Source organism: Chionomys nivalis, chromosome 18 (genome assembly GCF_950005125.1).
Source record: "Chionomys nivalis chromosome 18, mChiNiv1.1, whole genome shotgun sequence".
Classification (NCBI taxonomy): Eukaryota; Metazoa; Chordata; class Mammalia; order Rodentia; family Cricetidae; genus Chionomys; species Chionomys nivalis.
This window is the reverse complement of record NC_080103.1, coordinates 10,102,166-10,120,289: the sequence shown is the minus strand read 5'-3', so window position 1 is coordinate 10,120,289 and position 18,124 is coordinate 10,102,166. Positions and strand designations below refer to the sequence as shown.

The 18,124-nt window shown below is 46.7% G+C and overlaps 2 protein-coding genes and 1 non-coding gene across 6 annotated transcripts; 2 read left to right on the top strand and 1 right to left on the bottom strand.

Annotated features, from left to right (window-relative positions):
* Positions 1–489: 489 nt before the first annotated feature.
* On the top strand, positions 490–3,974 carry Ciart (circadian associated repressor of transcription). Of its 3 annotated transcripts, none has more exons than XM_057793634.1 (6): positions 490–587; positions 1,097–1,504; positions 1,639–1,714; positions 2,013–2,091; positions 2,200–2,311; positions 3,346–3,974. In XM_057793634.1, exons 2-6 carry the CDS (start codon positions 1,160–1,162, stop codon positions 3,853–3,855), a joined length of 1,122 nt encoding a protein of 373 aa, XP_057649617.1. In that variant the 5' UTR covers positions 490–587; positions 1,097–1,159; the 3' UTR covers positions 3,856–3,974. The 3 variants fall into 3 exon arrangements, with proteins under 3 accessions (XP_057649617.1, XP_057649616.1, XP_057649618.1); XM_057793633.1 differs by having other exon boundaries at positions 521–587; positions 1,075–1,504; XM_057793635.1 differs by lacking the exon at positions 490–587 and adding an exon at positions 595–792.
* Positions 3,975–8,817: 4,843 nt separating this feature from the next.
* On the top strand, positions 8,818–18,030 carry Mrps21 (mitochondrial ribosomal protein S21). 2 transcript variants are annotated; one of them, XM_057793770.1, is made up of 3 exons: positions 8,818–9,175; positions 10,132–10,253; positions 17,679–18,030. In XM_057793770.1, the coding sequence occupies exons 2-3, from the start codon at positions 10,171–10,173 to the stop codon at positions 17,857–17,859; spliced, it is 264 nt and encodes an 87-aa protein (XP_057649753.1). In that variant the 5' UTR covers positions 8,818–9,175; positions 10,132–10,170; the 3' UTR covers positions 17,860–18,030. The 2 variants fall into 2 exon arrangements, with proteins under 2 accessions (XP_057649753.1, XP_057649754.1); XM_057793771.1 differs by lacking the exon at positions 8,818–9,175 and adding an exon at positions 9,193–9,280.
* Positions 17,109–17,212, bottom strand: LOC130890302 (U6 spliceosomal RNA). Its single transcript, XR_009058737.1, has one exon. It is a non-coding gene; the product is annotated as a U6 spliceosomal RNA (small nuclear RNA).
* Positions 18,031–18,124: the final 94 nt, after the last annotated feature.

Below are 18,124 nucleotides of genomic sequence, written 5' to 3'. Positions count from 1 at the left end.
AACGGATGCCCGGCGTCACACGTCCGTTGTCACACACGTTGCGGACACGAGTTGCTGAGGGCTCCCACGTGCTGCGCCCGTGCGCGGAGGCGCTCGGAGGGGCCCACGTCCCGAGGCACCGCCTCCGTAGCATGGTCTCGCTCTGCACACTCCAGCCGCGCAGTCTCCCGCGCAGCGCCGTCCTATTTAAGGCTACGAGCTCCACCCTTTTCCGCCCCTTGCTTCATTTTCACTTTTTTCCATCCTCCTCTTTATCACCGGAGGAGCCGCATGTACGGGTGGAGCATCGACTGCTTCCCTTCCAGCCAATCACCACTTGACTGCTTCTCTATTGGCCGAGCCCCCGCGTGCGGTAGCAAATGGGCTGTGAGTGTCTGTATCTAGAGTCACATGTTGCCGGCAAACTGTCCAATGAGAGCACGAGGTCTGTGTACGCAGGGGGAGGCACGTGCAGAGCCGCACGTGTCTGGGAGGGGGAAGGGGCGGGACCCACAGAGTGAGGCGGAGGTGGGTCGGCTAGACCGGCGCAGACGGTGGAGGAAGGAGCAGGGTACCGAGCCCGAGCGGGGCTGAGCCGGCAGACCCAGGTGAGCGGACCAGAGCGGAGCGCTCCGGAAGACTGACCCGGACGGAGGGAGTGGGCTTGTGAGACCGCAGATCTGGGTGTTGGAAGGAATTGCATCACCTGAAAGGTGCGACCGTAGGCTGACCAGCCGCAGGGCACCTGACGGTGAGGGATGCGAAAGCTACGGAGACGGGTGTCCATGGGGACGGTCCCCATAGGTACCTTAGGTAGGTTTTGGTGCGCAGACGAGCCACTAGCGGGTGACTTTTTAGATCGATAAGCTCACTATGAGGTCTGGAAGGGAACAGCCCAGAACAGCAGACGGAGGGCAAGGTGTAAAGTCAGGTATTCACTCTGAACCCAAAGAAAGGCTGTGTGGGGTCAAGAGCCGTGGGCCGGCGGTCTGAATTTTGAATGGGGGTGGAAAAGCAAGTTTTTTTTTTCTGGTTTCTGTTGAGAACGCCCCAGTCTCCCAGGCCCTTTCCTAATCTTTTTGACTCTGATTTCAGAGTCTATCGCTTTGCTTTTCAGTTGCGGGCTCTGAGCTTTGGTACTACTGGAGCCGATCGCTCTTCAGCCTCTGCTACTGGACCTATGGAATCTCCATCTAGCGTTTCTTCTTGTTCCTCCTCCTCACTCTCCTCGTCATTTTCCACATCCCCTGTGAACAGTGACTTTAGCTTCCCTTCTGATAATGAGAGGGAAGGCAAGAGCACCCATGGGCTCAGGCCAGAAGCTGTTGGGCAAAGGGGAGGTGCCCAGCACAGTCCAGGTCCTATCCGCTGCAGACATCGACCCAGGGTTTCTGGTAACCAGCATACAGCATCTCATCTGGAACAGCGAGGATCTAGGGTCAAAAGATCAAGAGACGGGGAACTGGAGACCAGTCTACACACCCAGGGATGTATCACAGAGGGAGATCTGCTGTTTGCTCAAAAGGTAAGAGAAAGCAGGAGATAGTAGTTCAGCGTCAAGCACCTAACTGGTTGGTAAGGACCCTGAAGGGATGGTACTGGCCGTCAGATACGTGACAGCAGAAAAATCCCTGCTGTCTTTTTGCTGTTTTCCTACAGTGTAAAGAACTCCAAGGGTTCATATGGCCCCTCACAGATCTACTGAACAGACTAAAAATGGGCCGCTTCGACAGAGGTAATAAGCTGATTGATTATTCTGGGCTCGGGGGAATAGTAATGCCCTTCTCGGTGTGAAATGTACTGTTATTAGGTCTCTTCTTTGAGATCTGGGCTATTCCCTGTTTGCATCTGCAACTTGATTTCTTTGGGTGAATCGATTTTAACCCCCATCTTTCTGTCTTTACACCTATCTCAATCCTCACCTCTGCTTTCTCTCCTGCTGGGGCATGAACCTAGTGCCTTGTGTGCACTAGACAAGCCCTCTGCCACCGAGCTACATTCCACCCCTCTGACCACCTTCTCCTTCACCCTAGGATTGAGTAGCTTCCAGCAGAGTGTGGCCATGGACCGGATCCAACGGATAGTGGGTGTTTTACGGAAGCCTCAGATGGGGTAAGTCTCCGTGTTTCTCTCTTCCTCTCCTCAGTATCTCATTGGGGGAGGCCTGTACAATTCTCCATGTCTCTTTTTTCATACTTAGTGACTTTTACCTTTCCACAGAGAACGTTACCTAGGAACGTTGCTGCAAGTGGAAGGGATGTTAAAGACTTGGTTTCCTCATATAGCTGCCCAGACCTCATCCTTAGGAGGGAGCAGGCATCAGATAAGCAAGGTAAGAACCTCAAAACTAAGGAAGAGATGGGAGAAAAATCAAGAACTGGACTGTGTATGGAGAAATGTGTTCCTCTTCCCATTTCCCTTAAGGTTTTTGTTGTTGGTGGTATTTTTTTGGTTTTTTCAGGGAAAGGAATGCCCAACTTTGTGCATTCCTGTACTTTTTATATTTAGCTTAGATGTTGGTTCTATTTTGTTGGGATCTCCTGTTGCAGCTTATTTGCTTTCTGAAGACACAGATGACTCTCACAGGAAGACGCCTCAGTTTTCCTCTACAAATCCTTCCTTGCGGCCCTCCAAACCCTTACCCTCTCCACCTTTTGACTCCTGTCAAAATATCCTAGGTCAAACCTTAGGCATCTATAATTGTGGGTTTCTTTTTTTATTTGCTTTTGTTTTTTTCAAGACAAGGTTTCTCTGTGTAGCTCTGGCTGTCCTGGAACTCACAGAAATCCACTTGCCTTTGCCTCCCAAGTGCTTGGATTAAAAGCAATTGCCAACATGTCCAACTAAGTCAACTATAATTTTTAATGATGTGAAAATAATTGACTGAAAAGTAACAGGATATGCCTCATGGAGAACTAAAACATGGAAAATGAGGATCTTCAACTCAGAAATCAGGACATTAATTCACTTACACTTCTCTGGCTGGGGTGTGATTTATTAGAGTGTTCTCCAGCCATAACAGGCCTGGGTATGATTCTCTTAACACCACAGGGGAAAAAAAAAGACTTTAAAGAAACTAAACAGGAATCACTGTGTAGATAGTGAGAACTGTAGGATTGTTTTAGCTTGTCCGTTTCTCGTGTTACACAGTCGCCTATCAGCTGTTGGTTGGAGAAATGGAAGCATTACGTGATTGCTAAAATTTTTACTTAATCATCACCTGGCAAGAACACATCTGTTGCACAAAACAATGTGTGTTTGCACTGCACAATGCGTTCTCACGGACAGCAAAGGTCCAGGTTAAGTGGAGCTAATCTGTAAGCTTTCTTAACCATTGATTGTTTCTCTTCTGTCCCTACTCTCCAGGACTTTCCAAGTCCCCACAGTGACTCAGCTGCCTCCTCTCCTGCACCTCTCATGGAGAAGCTGGGCCAAGCACAGCTAGGACATGTAGTGTTGAAACCAAAGCAGCCTTGGCATCTGGCAGAGTGGCCAGCTATGAACCTCACCTGGAGTCATAGCCCTCCCATTTGTAGCCCTCCCCTCAGTCCCCAAGGCTCCGCCTCCAGCCACAGTTCCCAAGGCACTGCAGCCAGCATTGGTGTCATCCTTGTGCTCCAGAAGACAGGAACACCCTTCACCCACTCTGCCCCCGGCACTCCGATCCCACCAGCTGCACTGTCTCCTGTCAGCCCCGGTGATCTGAAGAAACCATCTGGAGAGGGGCCTTGTTGCCACAGTTTGCCAGTAACACTGCCATCAGACTGGAGCTGCACCCTCTGTGCCCCTGCACTTCCTGCCACAGTCAGAGAGACGGCTGCAGGACACCTGGAGCCACAGCTGACCAGCCATCCTGCCGGTGCCCCTGGTCCTTAGCCCCTGGCTCAGGCTTTACAACATCCTCTGATTTCCCGTTTGTGTAAATATTATGTTTATGTGTATTTCTTTTTTTTACTTTTAATGTATTTGTGGTGAGGAAAAATAAATCCTTTCTGATTAAAGACATTTTTTTACCTAAACACTTTGATGACTGTGATAAATTGAAAACTTTCAGCCTTGAATACCTTAAATCTTACCCACTGGGCTTCTGAAAAGCAGATAGAAGTGTTTGTGAATACAGGCTCCAAAAGTAGAGTCTGGGTGGGATAATACCAAACCTGTGAGGGACACTGTGGCTGCTGCTTCCTTCGGGAACACCCTTGGCACACTTAGAGGTTCAGAGTTGAGGTGGGTTTGTTGTTATCTTTTTCTGTTCACACTTAGGAGCTAGTACCTTTCTCTTTGTCTCTCCCTGTGGAACCTTCCAGCTGGCTAGACAAGCAGGTTCTTCTGCTTTGGGGCAGCTCTGCTTTGATGGGTGCTGTTGATGCTTGGGGGTAAATGTATGTATGTAACCTTCTGCTGCCTGCAGAAGAGTGAAAGCCAAAACAGCCACGAGGATTTTGAAGAGAGCATAGTGCCCTAGAATTGTTGAGGTCAGGATAGGGGGACTCAGACTGGGCCATACATAGCAGACTCAAACAGCTGTAACTGACAAAGGCATGCTAGGCCGAGGAAAACTACCCAGTGTTGCTGAGTGAAGCCCATGTATGGATGGTGCGGTAGCCTTCTCGTGTCTTTCTTTCGTTCTGATTTGTCCCAGTTTCTACCAAAACTATTTCCTCTCTCATTCTCGGCCTTTCCAGTGCATCGGATAATTCTGTCATCTTAGTCACTGCTTCTCAGCTGCTCAGCATGCTTCTCACTAGTCAGACAGTTTTTCCCATTGCTGGTAAATGAATCGCCTCCCTTTATTTCAGAAAATATGACCTCCTTCTAAGGCAAAACCTTATTTGTGTAGCTCAGGTTGGCCTAGAAATCAAAGTTATCCTGGTGTCACAGGAATTAGAGATGTGAAATATCACTCTTAGCTCCATTTGTGACTTTGATGGAGAATATATATATATGGTTTTTCGAGACAGGGTTTCTCTGTGTAACAGTCCTAGCTGTCCTAGAACTAGCTCTTGTAGAACAGGCTGACCTCGAACTCACAAAGATCCACCTGCCTCTGCCTCCTGAGTGCTGGGATTAAAGTTGTGCGCCACCACTGCCTAGCTTTACACACACACACACACACACATATATATATATATATATATATATAGAGAGAGAGAGAGAGAGACAGGGTTTCACTATGTAGCCCTGATTGGCCTAAAACTTGCTACATAGACCAGACCTGCCTCTCCAAGTGCTAGGGTTAAAGGAGGAATGAGCCACCATGCCTGACTCATTTTATTTATTTTAAATTTACTTATTTTTATTTTATGTGCATTGGTGTTTTTCCTGCATGTATATTTGTGTGAGGGTTTCTGATACCCAGAACTAGAGCCACAGAAAGTTTTGAGCTGTCAAGTGGGTGTTGGAATTGAACTCGGGTCCTCTGGAAGAGCAGTCAGTGTTCTCAATGTTGAGCCAGCATTCTGGCTCCTTGTTTGATTTTTTTTAAGATTTATTTTTATTTAATGTGTATGATTATTTGCCTGCATGTATGATGTATATATACCATGTGCATGCCTGGTGCCCAAGAAGGTCAGAAGAAGGCATTGGATCCCCTAGAACTGGAATTAGATGTTTGTGGGTCACCATGCAGTTGCTGGGGATTGATCGCAGGTTCTCTGCAAGAACAGCAAGTGCTCTTACTGCTGAGCCGTTTCTCTTTCCAGCCCCTTGGATTTTCTTTTGTGAAACTTTTGTAATTTATATTTGCTATTCATGATAATTACTTCCTGGTGTCATGGGTCCTTAGCCTTACTGAAAAGCCTGCTTGAGCCTACCCATCCTCTTCCTCTTCTTTGCTCTCCAGTCCTTCCCCAGTCCCACTTCCACTGAGCATTTGGGGCTGAACTTTGGACCCTGTGCACGCTAGGCAAGTGCTCTACCACAGAGTCACTCCCCCCAGTACACTCCATAATTCCTCCTCACCACAGCAGTTAACTGCCAGCAGTCCGGCTTACACTACTTTTATTTTGCTGCACTTTCCAAAGTAACTAAGGAGCCCACAAAATGAGCTCTCCAGAGTTTTACGTTTACCTTCCCTGATCAGCAGTGAAACCCAGGCGCCTTGGTAAAGGCTGCACACTGCACACTCAGTCACCTGACACAGAGCTGCTTCTGAGCCCTTCCTCCTTCCATCTTAGACACAGTCCCGCTCCCCTCTTACCCAACTGGCACTCTTTCCAGGTTTCTTAATGGCTCCAGTGCCACCTACCCCAGAGTGTGGATGTTCTCTGTGGTGACAGTCTTGGCTTTTCTCTACGTACAGCCAGATGTTAACTTTGTGGGTTTTATTGCTTTTATTGTTTCCTCAAATCATACAAATGCTAAATCTTCATTTCCTGCTCTAATGTTTGTCCTAAGAAGGCACACTGGATGTATGTGTTTTTGCTGGGGAGTTTTATTCATATACTGCTTATACAAAATTTACTGAAGGGACCAGTAACATGGCTCATGGCCTTTATCTAAAGACCCTTGTAGGCAGGGGCTGGAGAGATGGCTCAGAGGTTAAGGGCACTGACTGTTCTTCCAGAGGTCCTGAGTTTAATTTCCAGCAACTAATGGTGGTTCACAACTGTCTATAATGGGATCTGGTGCCCTCTTCTGGATGCAGACAGAACACTGTATACATAATAAACAAAAAAGAAGACCCTTGTACTCAAGCCTTACTGAGTTTGATACATGGATTCCACACGGTAGGAGAGAACCAACTCCCACAAGTTGTTCACTGGTCTCTGAATAAGCACATACCCACCCACGTAGGCACATATGTACACATAACAGGAATATTTTATTGTTCTTTTTGAACTATTGAGGGCCAGAGCAATGGCTCAGCAATTAAGAGCACTCTTGCAGAAGACCAGTGTTTAGTTTCCAGCACCCACATGGTGGCTCACATCCCTTTGTAATTCCAGTCGCAGGGCATCTGATGCTGTCTTCTGATCTCCTTTGACACCAGGCATGCCTACAAAGAACGTACGTGCAGGCAAAATGCAAAGTAAATCTAAAATTTTTTAATTAACTGAAATTTGTAGCTGGGTGGTGGCAGCGGCAGTGGCACAGGCCTTTAATCCCAGCACTCAGGAGGTAGAGGCACAGGCAGCATATCTCTGAATCTGAGGCCAGCCTGGTCTACATTATGAGTTTTAGGACAGCCAGGGCTACACAGAGAAACCCTGTCTTGAAAAAAACAAACAAAAGACTTGATTAAAATTTTAGCACTTTGGGGCTGGAGAGATGGCTCAGAGGTTAAGAGCATTGCCTGCTCTTCCAAAGGTCCTGAGTTCAATTCCCAGCAACCACATGGTGGCTCACAACCATCCGTGTGCAGGCATACACACAGATAGACTATAAATAAATAAATATTTAAAAAAAAATTTTAGCACTTTATGGCTGGGGAGGTAGCTCTATAAAGTGCTTGCTAAGTATGCACAAAGCCATGGGTACACTCCCTAGCACCCCATAAAACTGCGTATGGTGGCAATGAGTTAAGCTCTTGGGAGGATCAAAAGTTGAAGGTCATCCTCAGGTCCACAACTTCTCCCAGACCAGCTTAGACTGTTTTAAAAACAAGTGTGGAACCCTGGAGAGATGGCTAGGCTGCCAAGAGCAGTGGTACCTAATCATGAGGACTAGGGTTGGCATCCCAGACAAGTTTTGTGAGTCGTTTTACAAATAAGGAACCAGGTTGAGAGTTCGTGTCCCACAGATCCAGATCGTAAATATTTGTAGGTCACACATCCCCATTTCGTCTATCCAGCTCTACCACGGTAGCCCAAACTAGTCATACACAATCAGCAAATAAACGGGATAATATTCCAATATTTTTATTAATACAAAAAAGTGCAGACGCCTAGTTGAGTAACTTGTTCAAAGTCATACACCTGACAGCTCTCAGAAACTGAACAGAAACTAAAACTCTGTCCACAGAACAACTTGCAGGAGCTGGTCCTCTCCTTCCACCATATGTGACTGTCCATATAATTAATTTTGCCCTTATTATATGCTACCCGGTCTAAATTCGTGTCTACTTACTGTCTTTCAGCAGTGCAAGAGACACTGGAACAGCAGCAACAGTACCCGGCAGAGGCTAGATATGTCAGTAGAAGCTTGTGGACCAGCTTAAGAGTATCCCAGTCTAGCTACACTTTGGTACTCTGGACCAGGCTAAAGATTCGTGCGAGTATCTGCTAACTGATGACGCTCTGGATAGACGGCCCAGGGGTTAAGAGCATTTATTTCTCCTGCAGAGGACCTGAATTCAGTTCCCAGCATCCACATGGCAGCTCACAACTCCAGCTCCAGAGATCCAGCACCGCTCCTATCTTTCAGGTTCCTAAGGCACATGGTGCATGTACATACACTCAGACACGCATATATACACATAAAATAAAAACAAATCTTTTAAACAAATAACTGGTGAGAATGCATCTGTGTGTGTTGTGGGGAAGTTTTTCCACACTCATTACTTCTGAACTCATGTAAATAAGCGTACCTGGATATGTAGGGACAGCATACACACAAGGATGTCGAGACAGTGTGAAAGAAATGAGATATTTCTACCAGGTCTTATTAGGCAACAAATGACAACATTGGCATTTAAAAGCAAACAAGCAAACAAAAAACAAACAAACAAAACAGTTTGATTTTAAATCCTCCAGGCGTTTCCCATTTCTTTCTTTCGTGATTCCACTTGATTTAGTTTAGTGGCTTACGTAGGTGATGAAATGGGAAGCTCACGGTACGTAATTTCTTTGTCTTAACTTTTAGGCAGATGAAGGGTGTGAATCTGTTCTTCACCGGGTGAGCAGATCTGTCCTTTTAAATAGAAAACATTCTGAGGACGCATCCCATTTCCCATTCAGGAAACGAAACCGCTCAGATCTAGTAAAGGTTTCGCGGGATTAGAGCTACGGATCGGGCTGACCTTCTCGCAGACCCGAGGACCGCAGCTCCACAGAAGAGCCAGGACGCTGTTTTTGACTTTGCCAGACGTCGAGTCTTGCGCCTGCGCTCAGAAGCAGCGAACCTTTGCAAGGACAGGTCGTAAGCACGGTTTCCGCAACCGACTGCGTTCTTCGGCGCCGCTTCCTCCCGCTGCGGGGATTCCGTAGCTTCCGCTTCCGCTCCGGAGCGTCCTGGAGTCCGAGAGCTACGGCTGCAGGTAAGGAGCTCGCGGTGGGGACTGCGAGCAAAGCGGGTACGGCGGGAGGGCAGGATTTCGCGTGGCGGCCTGGTCACTAGACACGGACCAAGACTCCTTTCCAAGGTGCAGCGAAAACCTCGTTTTTCAAGTTTTGAGACAGCCTTTGTGTAGTCCTGGCATATACTATGTAGACAAGACTGTCCTCGAACTCACGGAGATCCGCCTGCCTCTTCCTCCCGAAGGCTGGGTTAAAGGTGTGCACCTCCACCCTCACACCCCCCCCCGCTTTTAAAATTACCTTTATTTGTTTACGTATTTGTTTGTGCGGCGGGGGGCGGGGTGGTGAGAAAGTCAGAACAATTTGCAGGAGCTGGTCCTCTCCTTCCACCATATAGGTCCAGGGCTCGAACTCAGGTCGTCTATCTTGGCTGCAAGTGTCTTTACTTGCTGAGCCATATCGCTGAGCAGTGAGAAGACAGACATTGATAACAATTCGCTTGTACTTTTTCTTTTTTAAAAAGTTTTTTTTTTTAAAAAAAATACTTTTTGCGTATGCGTGTTTTACTCGAATGTATGTGTGTGCACCACAGAAGCCAGAAGAGGACATTGGATCCTCTGGCCTGGAGTTACAGATGGTTGTGAGCTACCATGTGGGTGCTAGGAATCAAACCTGGGTCTTATTAACCACTGAGCCATCTCTCCAGACCTACTTATACTTAGTTTTTTTTTTTTTTAAGATTTATTTATTTATCATGTATACAGTGTTCTGTCTGCATGTATGCCTATGTCTTAAAATAGGACTCCAGATTTCCAGATTTCTAAGATGAGAAAAATTCCTCCTACCTGTTTCCATGGGTACCTGAGAAGGTTCTATCTCTAGAGTGAATAAAACTGCCTATGGCAGTGTGTGACTCTGTTGGGCTTCATTTTCTTTCTGATTTTCCTGTTTTGCTGTTTCCGTGCTCCTTATCCAGCCTGTAGGTCCTGAAGAATGAAGATTTGAAAGCAAGGCCATGGCTAAACACCTGAAGTTCATTGCCAGGACTGTGATGGTTCAGGAGGGGAACGTGGAAGGTGCATACAGGACCCTGAACAGGTAAAAAGAATCAGAGTTTTGCTTGTGGAAATATAGGATTCTCCTTTTCCCAGCTTACCCTCTCATAAACTGTTCCCAGGCTGGTCCCAGCCCAGTGTTTAGGCTTTGGACGCTTGTTAGCTCTGCAATTTCTTTTTTTTTTTTTTTTTTTTTTTTTTTTAAGATTTATTTATTAAGCATACAATGTACTGTTGGCAAGGAAGGAACCAGGTCTCATTACAGATGATTGTGAGCCACCATGTGGTTGCCGGGAATTGAACTCAGGACCTTTGGAAGAGCAGGCAATGCTCTTAACCACTGAGCCATCTCTCCAGCCCCCAGCTCTGCAATTTCTTATTGTAAAAATGAAAATCTTCCCCAAATCAAACGTGGTGGAGCTTTTCCAGCAAGCAGTCATCATCCCTTGATGAACCTGAATTCTCTCTGAGGTTTTGGAAAGAGCCCCTAAGTCTATGCCTGCTTGTGCACATCTGTAATCTTAGCCCCTGAGAGATGAAGGCAGGAAGAATTTTGGCTACATCGACTAGACTCTGTCTCAGCTGACCTCTCCCCATCTCAAAAAAAAAAAAAAAAAAAAAAAAGCCTAGAAGGAACATGAAGAACAAGAAGAGGCATAGTGCATGAAAACTAGCTGAGACAGTTTCTGTGGATTATGGCTATTGGGAAAGATAAATTCCTTTGTGATTTTGTTCATCTCATGTAGCTCAGGCTGGCCTAGAATGGGCAGTATTGCTCAGGATAACCTGGACTCCTGATCCTCCTACCTTTATCTTCCAAGTCCTGAGACTTATCCATACCACTTATGTACCCGGCTAGAAAAGGTGAATTCTGGTTTTGTTCTTGGAGAAACCAATCAAAATGAAAAGGCATCACAGGTTCAAGGGAGAATTACAGCATAAGCGAAATTACATAGGTAGGGGCTGGGAGATGGCCCCATGGCAGGGAGTGCTTGCTAGGGCCTGGGAGATGGTTCCGTGGCAGGGAGTGCTTGCTAGGGCCTGGGAGATGGCCTCATGGCAGGGAGTGCTTGCTAGGGGCTGGGGAGATGGCCTTATGGTAGGTACTGCTTGCTGTTTTTTGTGAGGGCCCAAGTTCAGTTCCTAGCACCCACAACTGATGTCAGGGATCTGATACTCTCTTCTGCCTTCTGCAAGTACCCACACAGGTTACATAAACAAAAATATATACATACCTATACTTAAAAAAAATGTTATACCTGGGACTGGAGAGATGACTCAGAAGTTAAGAGCACTGACTACTCTTCCAGAGGTCCTGAGTTCAACTCCCAGCAACCACGTGGTGGCACATAACCATCTATAACAAGATCTGGTGCCCTCTTCTGGCCTGTGGGAGTACATGCAGACAGAACACTATATATAATAAATAAATAAGTCTTTTTTTTTTTTTTTTAAATGTCATACCTGGAGAGGAAGGGCTCCCTGGAAATGTATTTGAACACTAGACTATTGGATAGATAGTTTCATTGTTTTGGTTTTTTGAGACAGGGTTTCTCTATGTATCTCTGGCTGTCCTGGAACTCACTCTGTAGACCAGGCTAGCCTCAAACAGAGATCCACCTGCCTCTGCCTCCCTGATGTTGGGATTAAGGCGTGTGCCACGTAATGGTGCCATACTGCTCTATTCTTTTAGGCTTCCCTCGTCTGGCATGCCTTATTTACAGTTTTTATTTATTTTTAATTATGTATATGTATGTGGGTTTGTGCACTTGAGTGCAGCACTGTTGGAGACCAGAAGCATTGGTCCCCCTGGAGCTAGAGATCAGGAAGTTGTGAGCACTGACGAAGGTGCTGGAAGCCAGTGAGCCATCTTTCCAGCTGTTTCTTTGTTGTGTTATAGTTTGATTTGGGGGGGGGATGAGTGGAATGTTGGGGGGTTTTTTGTGTGTCTCTGCCTGGTCTGGAACTGCTCAGGCTGGCCTTGAGCTCCCTGAGACCCACCCACTCTGCCTCCAGTGCTGGGCGGGTGCCGCCATACTTGTCTTCCTTTTAACATGAAGATGGCTTTGAAGAGAGAGTTTTGTGTAGCTGGCAGTACCCTGCGACCAAGTCCTGCCCCGTTTCACCTGCTGCTCCTTTCCTGCCTCCGTCCCTTCTGTGTAATGGAATGTGTCCCTCGTTTCTACTTTCAAATTATAAAGCAAACACGAGAAATAAAATTCTTATCACCCCTGCCTGAAGGTGATGATCTCTTCATTGGCGTCAGGTCACAGTCTTATTTAATCATTACTAGGGGTTTGCTTGTTTAAGATTTATTTTTCTTTAATCCCAGCATTTGATCTCTGAGTTCAAGGCCAGCGTGGTTTACGTGGTGAGTTCCAGGACAACCAGGGCTGTGTCTCAAAAAATAAAACAAAAACCAATTTTATTTTATTTTTATTCAGGTGTATGTATACCTATGCCATGTGTGTTCGGGTGCCCCCAGAGGAGGTGTGGACTCTCCTGGAGCTGGATTATAATCTTGGAACTGTACTGAGTTGGCACTATGCTTGCCTGTTATGCTTGAGGCTCCAGGTTTCCTCCTCAGTACTCTCTAAACTGGGTGTGTCGACACACCCTTAGAATTCCAGCAGTTAGAAAGGATCAGAAGTTCAAGGTTGGCCTTGACTGTATTGCAAATTTGAGGCCTTCCTGGGATGACCTGAACCTGAATTTGATCCCCACTATGTGGATAATGGAACAGGAGAACTGATTCTTGGAAATTACCTTCTGATCTCCACTAATCCTCTAGCATGTGCATAACACACACTAAATAAATACGATAAAATGCCATCTTCTAGAGGACCCAGGTTCAATTCTCAGCACCCATCTACTGGCTCACAACTGTGACTCTGGCTCCTGGGATCCGACACCACCTTTCAACTTCTGTTGGTGCCGGGCACCTACCACTTGCATACACATAAATGAAGGCAAACCCTTACACACATAAAATAATAAAATAAAAATCTTAAAGTAGATGCTGTGGGGGCTGGAGAGATGGCTCAGTGGTTAAGAGCACTGGCTGCTGTTTCAGAGGTCAATGCCTAGCAACAACATGATGGCTCACAACCATCTATGATGAGATATAGTGCCCTCTTCTGGCCTGCAGGTGTACATGCAAAGCCCTCATACATACCTCATACCTTCTACCATCTGGCCTGGTGTTATTTCACATCTTGTTTTGAGGACTCTGTTCTCTTTTTTTGAGGGGGGCAGTCTTACGTAGCCCAGGTTGGCTTTCAGATTTATCATTTAACCATGAATAACCTTAAGTTCCTGATCCTCTTGCCACCATCTCCTAAGTCTGGGATTACAGCTGTGTGCCTCCCCTCCCGCACAACTCTCTTCTTCTCTACGGCTCTGGGAATGGAACCCGGACTCCATCCGTACATGCCAGGAAAGCATACTGCCAGTTTTAAGCCGCTTTCCCAGCCTAAAAACCTGTTTCCTTTAGAAAATAAGTAAGTACAGAGCAGTTGGGAGCGTGACTTATACTCGCAGTTCCAGCTCTGGAGAGCGGGAGGCAGGAGGATCTCAAGCGAGAGCTGCACAAACCCTGTCTCATAAAATAAAAAGGACATGAAATACTGTTTTCTTGCTTCAGTTATTAAAAACCAAAGGAAGTTATAAGTTGGTGGGGGACAATTTATATTACCTGAAAAGAGAAATAAAGTATCTGGGGATATAGCTTACTTGGTAGAAAGGCATTTGGCTAGCAATAACGTAGAAAATGCCACATGGTGGCCTGTGTCTGTAACCCTGGCATTCAGAGTGGGAACAGGAGGATCAGGTTATCCTTGGTGACACAGCAAGCCTGAGGCCGAGCTGGGCTACGTGAGACTACAGGGAAGGAGGGAGGGAAGGAGGAAGACTTGAGTTAGACAGAGGTGTTAAGTAAAGAAGAGATACAGGCCCTGGACTCAGAACCTGCGGGTTGAGCTCTTTAGGCTTCCTTACAAACTTGAAACTGTGGCTTGGGAAACAGTGCAGGGATGGATTGGCAGTTCACCGTCACTTCAGAAAGCTGCACTGGTGCCCCGCAAAGTGACACAGGACTTTAATCCCAGCACTCGGGAGGCAGAGGCAGGTGGATCTCTTGAGTTTCAGGCCAGCCTGGTCTACAGAGTGAGCTCTAGGCCAGCCAGGACTGTTTAGAAGACTGGTTAGGGTGGTGCTTGTTTGTAATCCCAGCCAGCACAAGAGAGCCCGGCAGGGCAGTAAGGATTTCAAGGTTGTCCTTGGCTGTGTATTACCTCAGAGGCCAGCCTGAGGTATTTAAGATGCTGTCTCAAAAACAACAAAAAAGCTGCACTTTTAGTATGAAAATATATTTGCAAAGTGGAAGAAAGCTGCGTTTCTATTCCCTTTTTTTTTTTTTTAAGTCTTGGAATGTTACTGAAATGTCTTGTAAGTTGTATTTTAGTCCGGGGGGGGCAAAGTGGGCAAATACTTTGGTCTTAGTGAACTTTTCTAGGCAAGAACTTGTGAGCTCACACGTGCGAGTGGAGTCCTGGAGGGCCCGGTCCTCCCTGCCAGCCCGGTGCAGCTTCCTGGCTCAGCTACTTCACTCTTCCTCTCCTCTCCTCGGCTCTTCTCTGATGTCTTCCCTTTGGGTCACCGTTCTATACGCCTGTCTCACTCCAGTCTTCTCCTCAGCTTTCTGACGGTTGTGGTTTAAAAATAAGTCACTCATTTTGTGATCTGATTACAGTAGCTCGCCAGTGAGGAGAGAGGCTGTGTTGGGAGCACAGGGAGCCAGCCTTACAAAGGAAAAGCGTGGCTGGCCTGGGAGACTGCCGCAAAATGCCTGTTATATAACGGGCTCATCAGAGCCCTGAGATGAGGCTATGGAGAGTGGGGGTTGCTAGGAAGCCTTGTGTGATTGGCTGGCCCCCAAACTAGGAAAGACAAGCACACTGGAAGCATGCCCGGTTGACCCCTTTTCCTCCTGATGGGCCCGCTTCTGGGCTCCTGTCTACACGCTGGTTGACGTAGGCTGGCTACACTGACATGTGAATCCGCCACCCCCAGCTTCCCCTTGTGAGCAGCACAGCTCCTTTACATAATCACTTGGATTTTACTAAAACTGGCAGCTGGTTTCCCCTTCATATAAGGTTGCCAGGCACCAGAACTCCAAGCTGATCTGTTTACACCAAGCTCTTGGTGTGCTAGCCCCTTGAACCACCTTTGCAAACAGAAGCGGCACTAGTAACACCTTCCCCAGAGTGCTACCATGGAGCTACATCCTCGCCCTCTGAACTGAGAACTCGAGCCAGGGGCCCTCTACCACTAAACTACACCAACAGCCCTTTTGCTATTACTTGAATTCTTTGGGTTTTGTTTTATGTGGTTGTTTCTAGGGTTTTGTGAGACAAGGTCTCATGTATCCAAGGCTGGCCGTGTGTAATTTTGAACACCTGCCCTTCAGGTATGCAACACCACTCTGGGCTACGTGGTACTGGGGATCAAACCCAGGGCTCCTTTCACACTAGGCAGGCATTCTACCAAGTGAGCTACATCCCAGGCCCCATACTTCTTGAGTTCTACTACAAAGCTTGGCCTACGTCCTTGCCTATTAGAAAAGTTGAATAAGTGCTTCTATAGCATGCGTGCGTGTTTATGTGTGTGTGCATGTTTATGTGTGTGTGTGTATGTGTGCTCGTGAGTCTCATGCACGTGTGTGCGTGTATATGTGTGTGTGCGTCTATATGTGTGTTCTTGTGAGTCTCATGCACGTGTGTGTATGTGCGTGTATATGTGTGTTCCCGTGAGTCTCATGCACGTGTGTTTGGAGGCCAGAAGATACATTGGAGACCTTCCTCCAGCACCATTCATTCACCTTTTGTTGCTCATTTGAAACTGGGTCTGTCTCAGTAGGCTGAACTGTCTGCCTCCTTCAGTGCGGGGATTACCACCATGCATACCACCATGCCCATTCTTTTTACATGGATTCTGGGAATGGAACTCAGGTCCTGTGTCAGCTCAGCTATCTTCCCGGCCTAATCTGTGCTTTTAAATTTTTTTCTTTTTTGTTTGGTTGTTTGAGACAAGGTCTCACTGTGTAGTCCTGGCTAGTTTTCAGCTCACTACAGAAGTCAGTCTGGCCTTGAACTCTGTGTGGGATTAAAGGTGTGCGCCACTATGCTGTCACACTCTTGGTTTCGTCTCCAGCACTAAGGCAAAGAGAAATGCCTGGATATTGAGATGATTCCTTTCTTCTGTGCACCTCATCTTCTTGGCTTCCATTTTCTCTTTCCCCTGGTTAAGAAGCCTCACCCAGATCCACCCCCCTCCCCCAGTTGTCTAAGTAAATCTGGCCCAATCATTAGGTGCCCTCCAGGCCAATGAGAGATCCTGTCTCAAAAGCACATTTAGGACTTAGACACACACACTCCACAGAAGTAAGGTGGATGGACCTGAGAAAGAACTGGGTTGATCCCTAGCTTCCACAAGCACGTTCACACTCAAGTCATGTGACTGGAGCACCTGCTATATGGGGAAATGGCAAGTGGGGCTATTATAATGCTCCCCTTTGTATCACTGATACGATGGGGGCCTATATTTAGATAGACCCCAGTATTGCTCAGACTTCAATTGTGTCAAAAAATTTTTGCCTGGGTTTATTTCATACTTGTTTAGCAAGTGCTCTAAACTACTGAGTTATATGCCTTTTATTTATTTACTGATTTTTACTTTAAAGCAGGATCTAAGTAGACCAGGCTGATCTGAAACTTGAGATCCTCTTGCATGAGCTTCCCAAGTCCTGGGCTGACAGATGCACCACCACCACATTCTTAATCCAGAGAGGAAGGAACCGCATTCCTCACTAAGATGGCTAGGAGTCACGTCATTGTTTTGTTTTAATCTAGAACGCTTCACGACTTTGCGTGTCATCCTTGCGCCAGGCCCTGCTGATCTTCTCTGTATCGTTCCAGTGATAGTATATGTCCTGCCAAAGCAAACACTTTTTTAATTACGAATGACTTACCCATTTGTGGTATGTTTTGGTTTTTGAGGCAGGTCTTCCTGTGTAGCCCTAATTGGCCTCCAGCTCACAGAGATCTGCCTACTTCTGCTTCCGTATACACGGCTTTGTGTGTAGTTCCTGAAAGGCCCTGTGGTTAAAAAGCATTGCACAGGGGGCCACTGTTCCCGTGGGAAGCTGCCAGGTAACTCAGATGTGTTGTGTTAGTCAAAAGTTCGAGAACATGACGGACTATAAGCTCTCAAGAGGAAGAACTTTTTAAATTTATCTCGCATGTGCTTACTGGAGCCTCTGGCAAGACGTCGGGACTATGTTGTTACCACTTCCCACTGTAATTGTTCACACACACGTTTTTCTTGTCTGTTGACTTCTGTTGGGCTGTGAACTGGCAAAGGACAGTGACGAGCCTCAGATCTAACTAACTTCATTGCTGTCTTTGTGCAGAATTCTCGCCACCGATGGGCTTACTGAGGTCATAAAGCGGCGGCGTTTCTATGAGAAGCCCTGCCGCCGTCGCCAGCGGGAGAGCTATGAAACATGCCGGAGGATCTACAACATGGAAATGGCTCGAAAGATTAACTTCTTGATGAGGAAGAACCGGGCAGATCCGTGGCTGGGCTGCTAAGCCCATGTTAGTTCTGTGTCTGACTGTTCTTACACAACCCCAATCTCTGTTGCCTTTCTCTACAATAAACTCGATCACACGTAAACAAGAAGACCAAACATATAGAAGCTATCTCACTAGTCCACAATGGACCCTTTTACTGAAAGGAAAAGAAGCTAATAAAAAATGGAATAGGTGCGGTAATGTTGGTTGCTAGTCTAGGAGAGGGGCCGATCAGGAGTTATAGGTAATGGGTACAGTTTCTGTTTATAAAGATTTATTTTAA

Bases quoted from the DNA above. Each gene is read 5' to 3' on its own strand.
- Ciart (XM_057793634.1), top strand. From the start codon at position 1,160: ATGGAATCTCCATCTAGCGTTTCTTCTTGTTCCTCCTCCTCACTCTCC. The intron at 1,715-2,012 runs GTAATAAGCTGA...CCTTCACCCTAG, and splicing joins AATGGGCCGCTTCGACAGAG to GATTGAGTAGCTTCCAGCAG. The intron at 2,312-3,345 runs GTAAGAACCTCA...CCTACTCTCCAG, and splicing joins GCAGGCATCAGATAAGCAAG to GACTTTCCAAGTCCCCACAG.
- Mrps21 (XM_057793770.1), top strand. From the start codon at position 10,171: ATGGCTAAACACCTGAAGTTCATTGCCAGGACTGTGATGGTTCAGGAG. The intron at 10,254-17,678 runs GTAAAAAGAATC...GTCTTTGTGCAG, and splicing joins GCATACAGGACCCTGAACAG to AATTCTCGCCACCGATGGGC.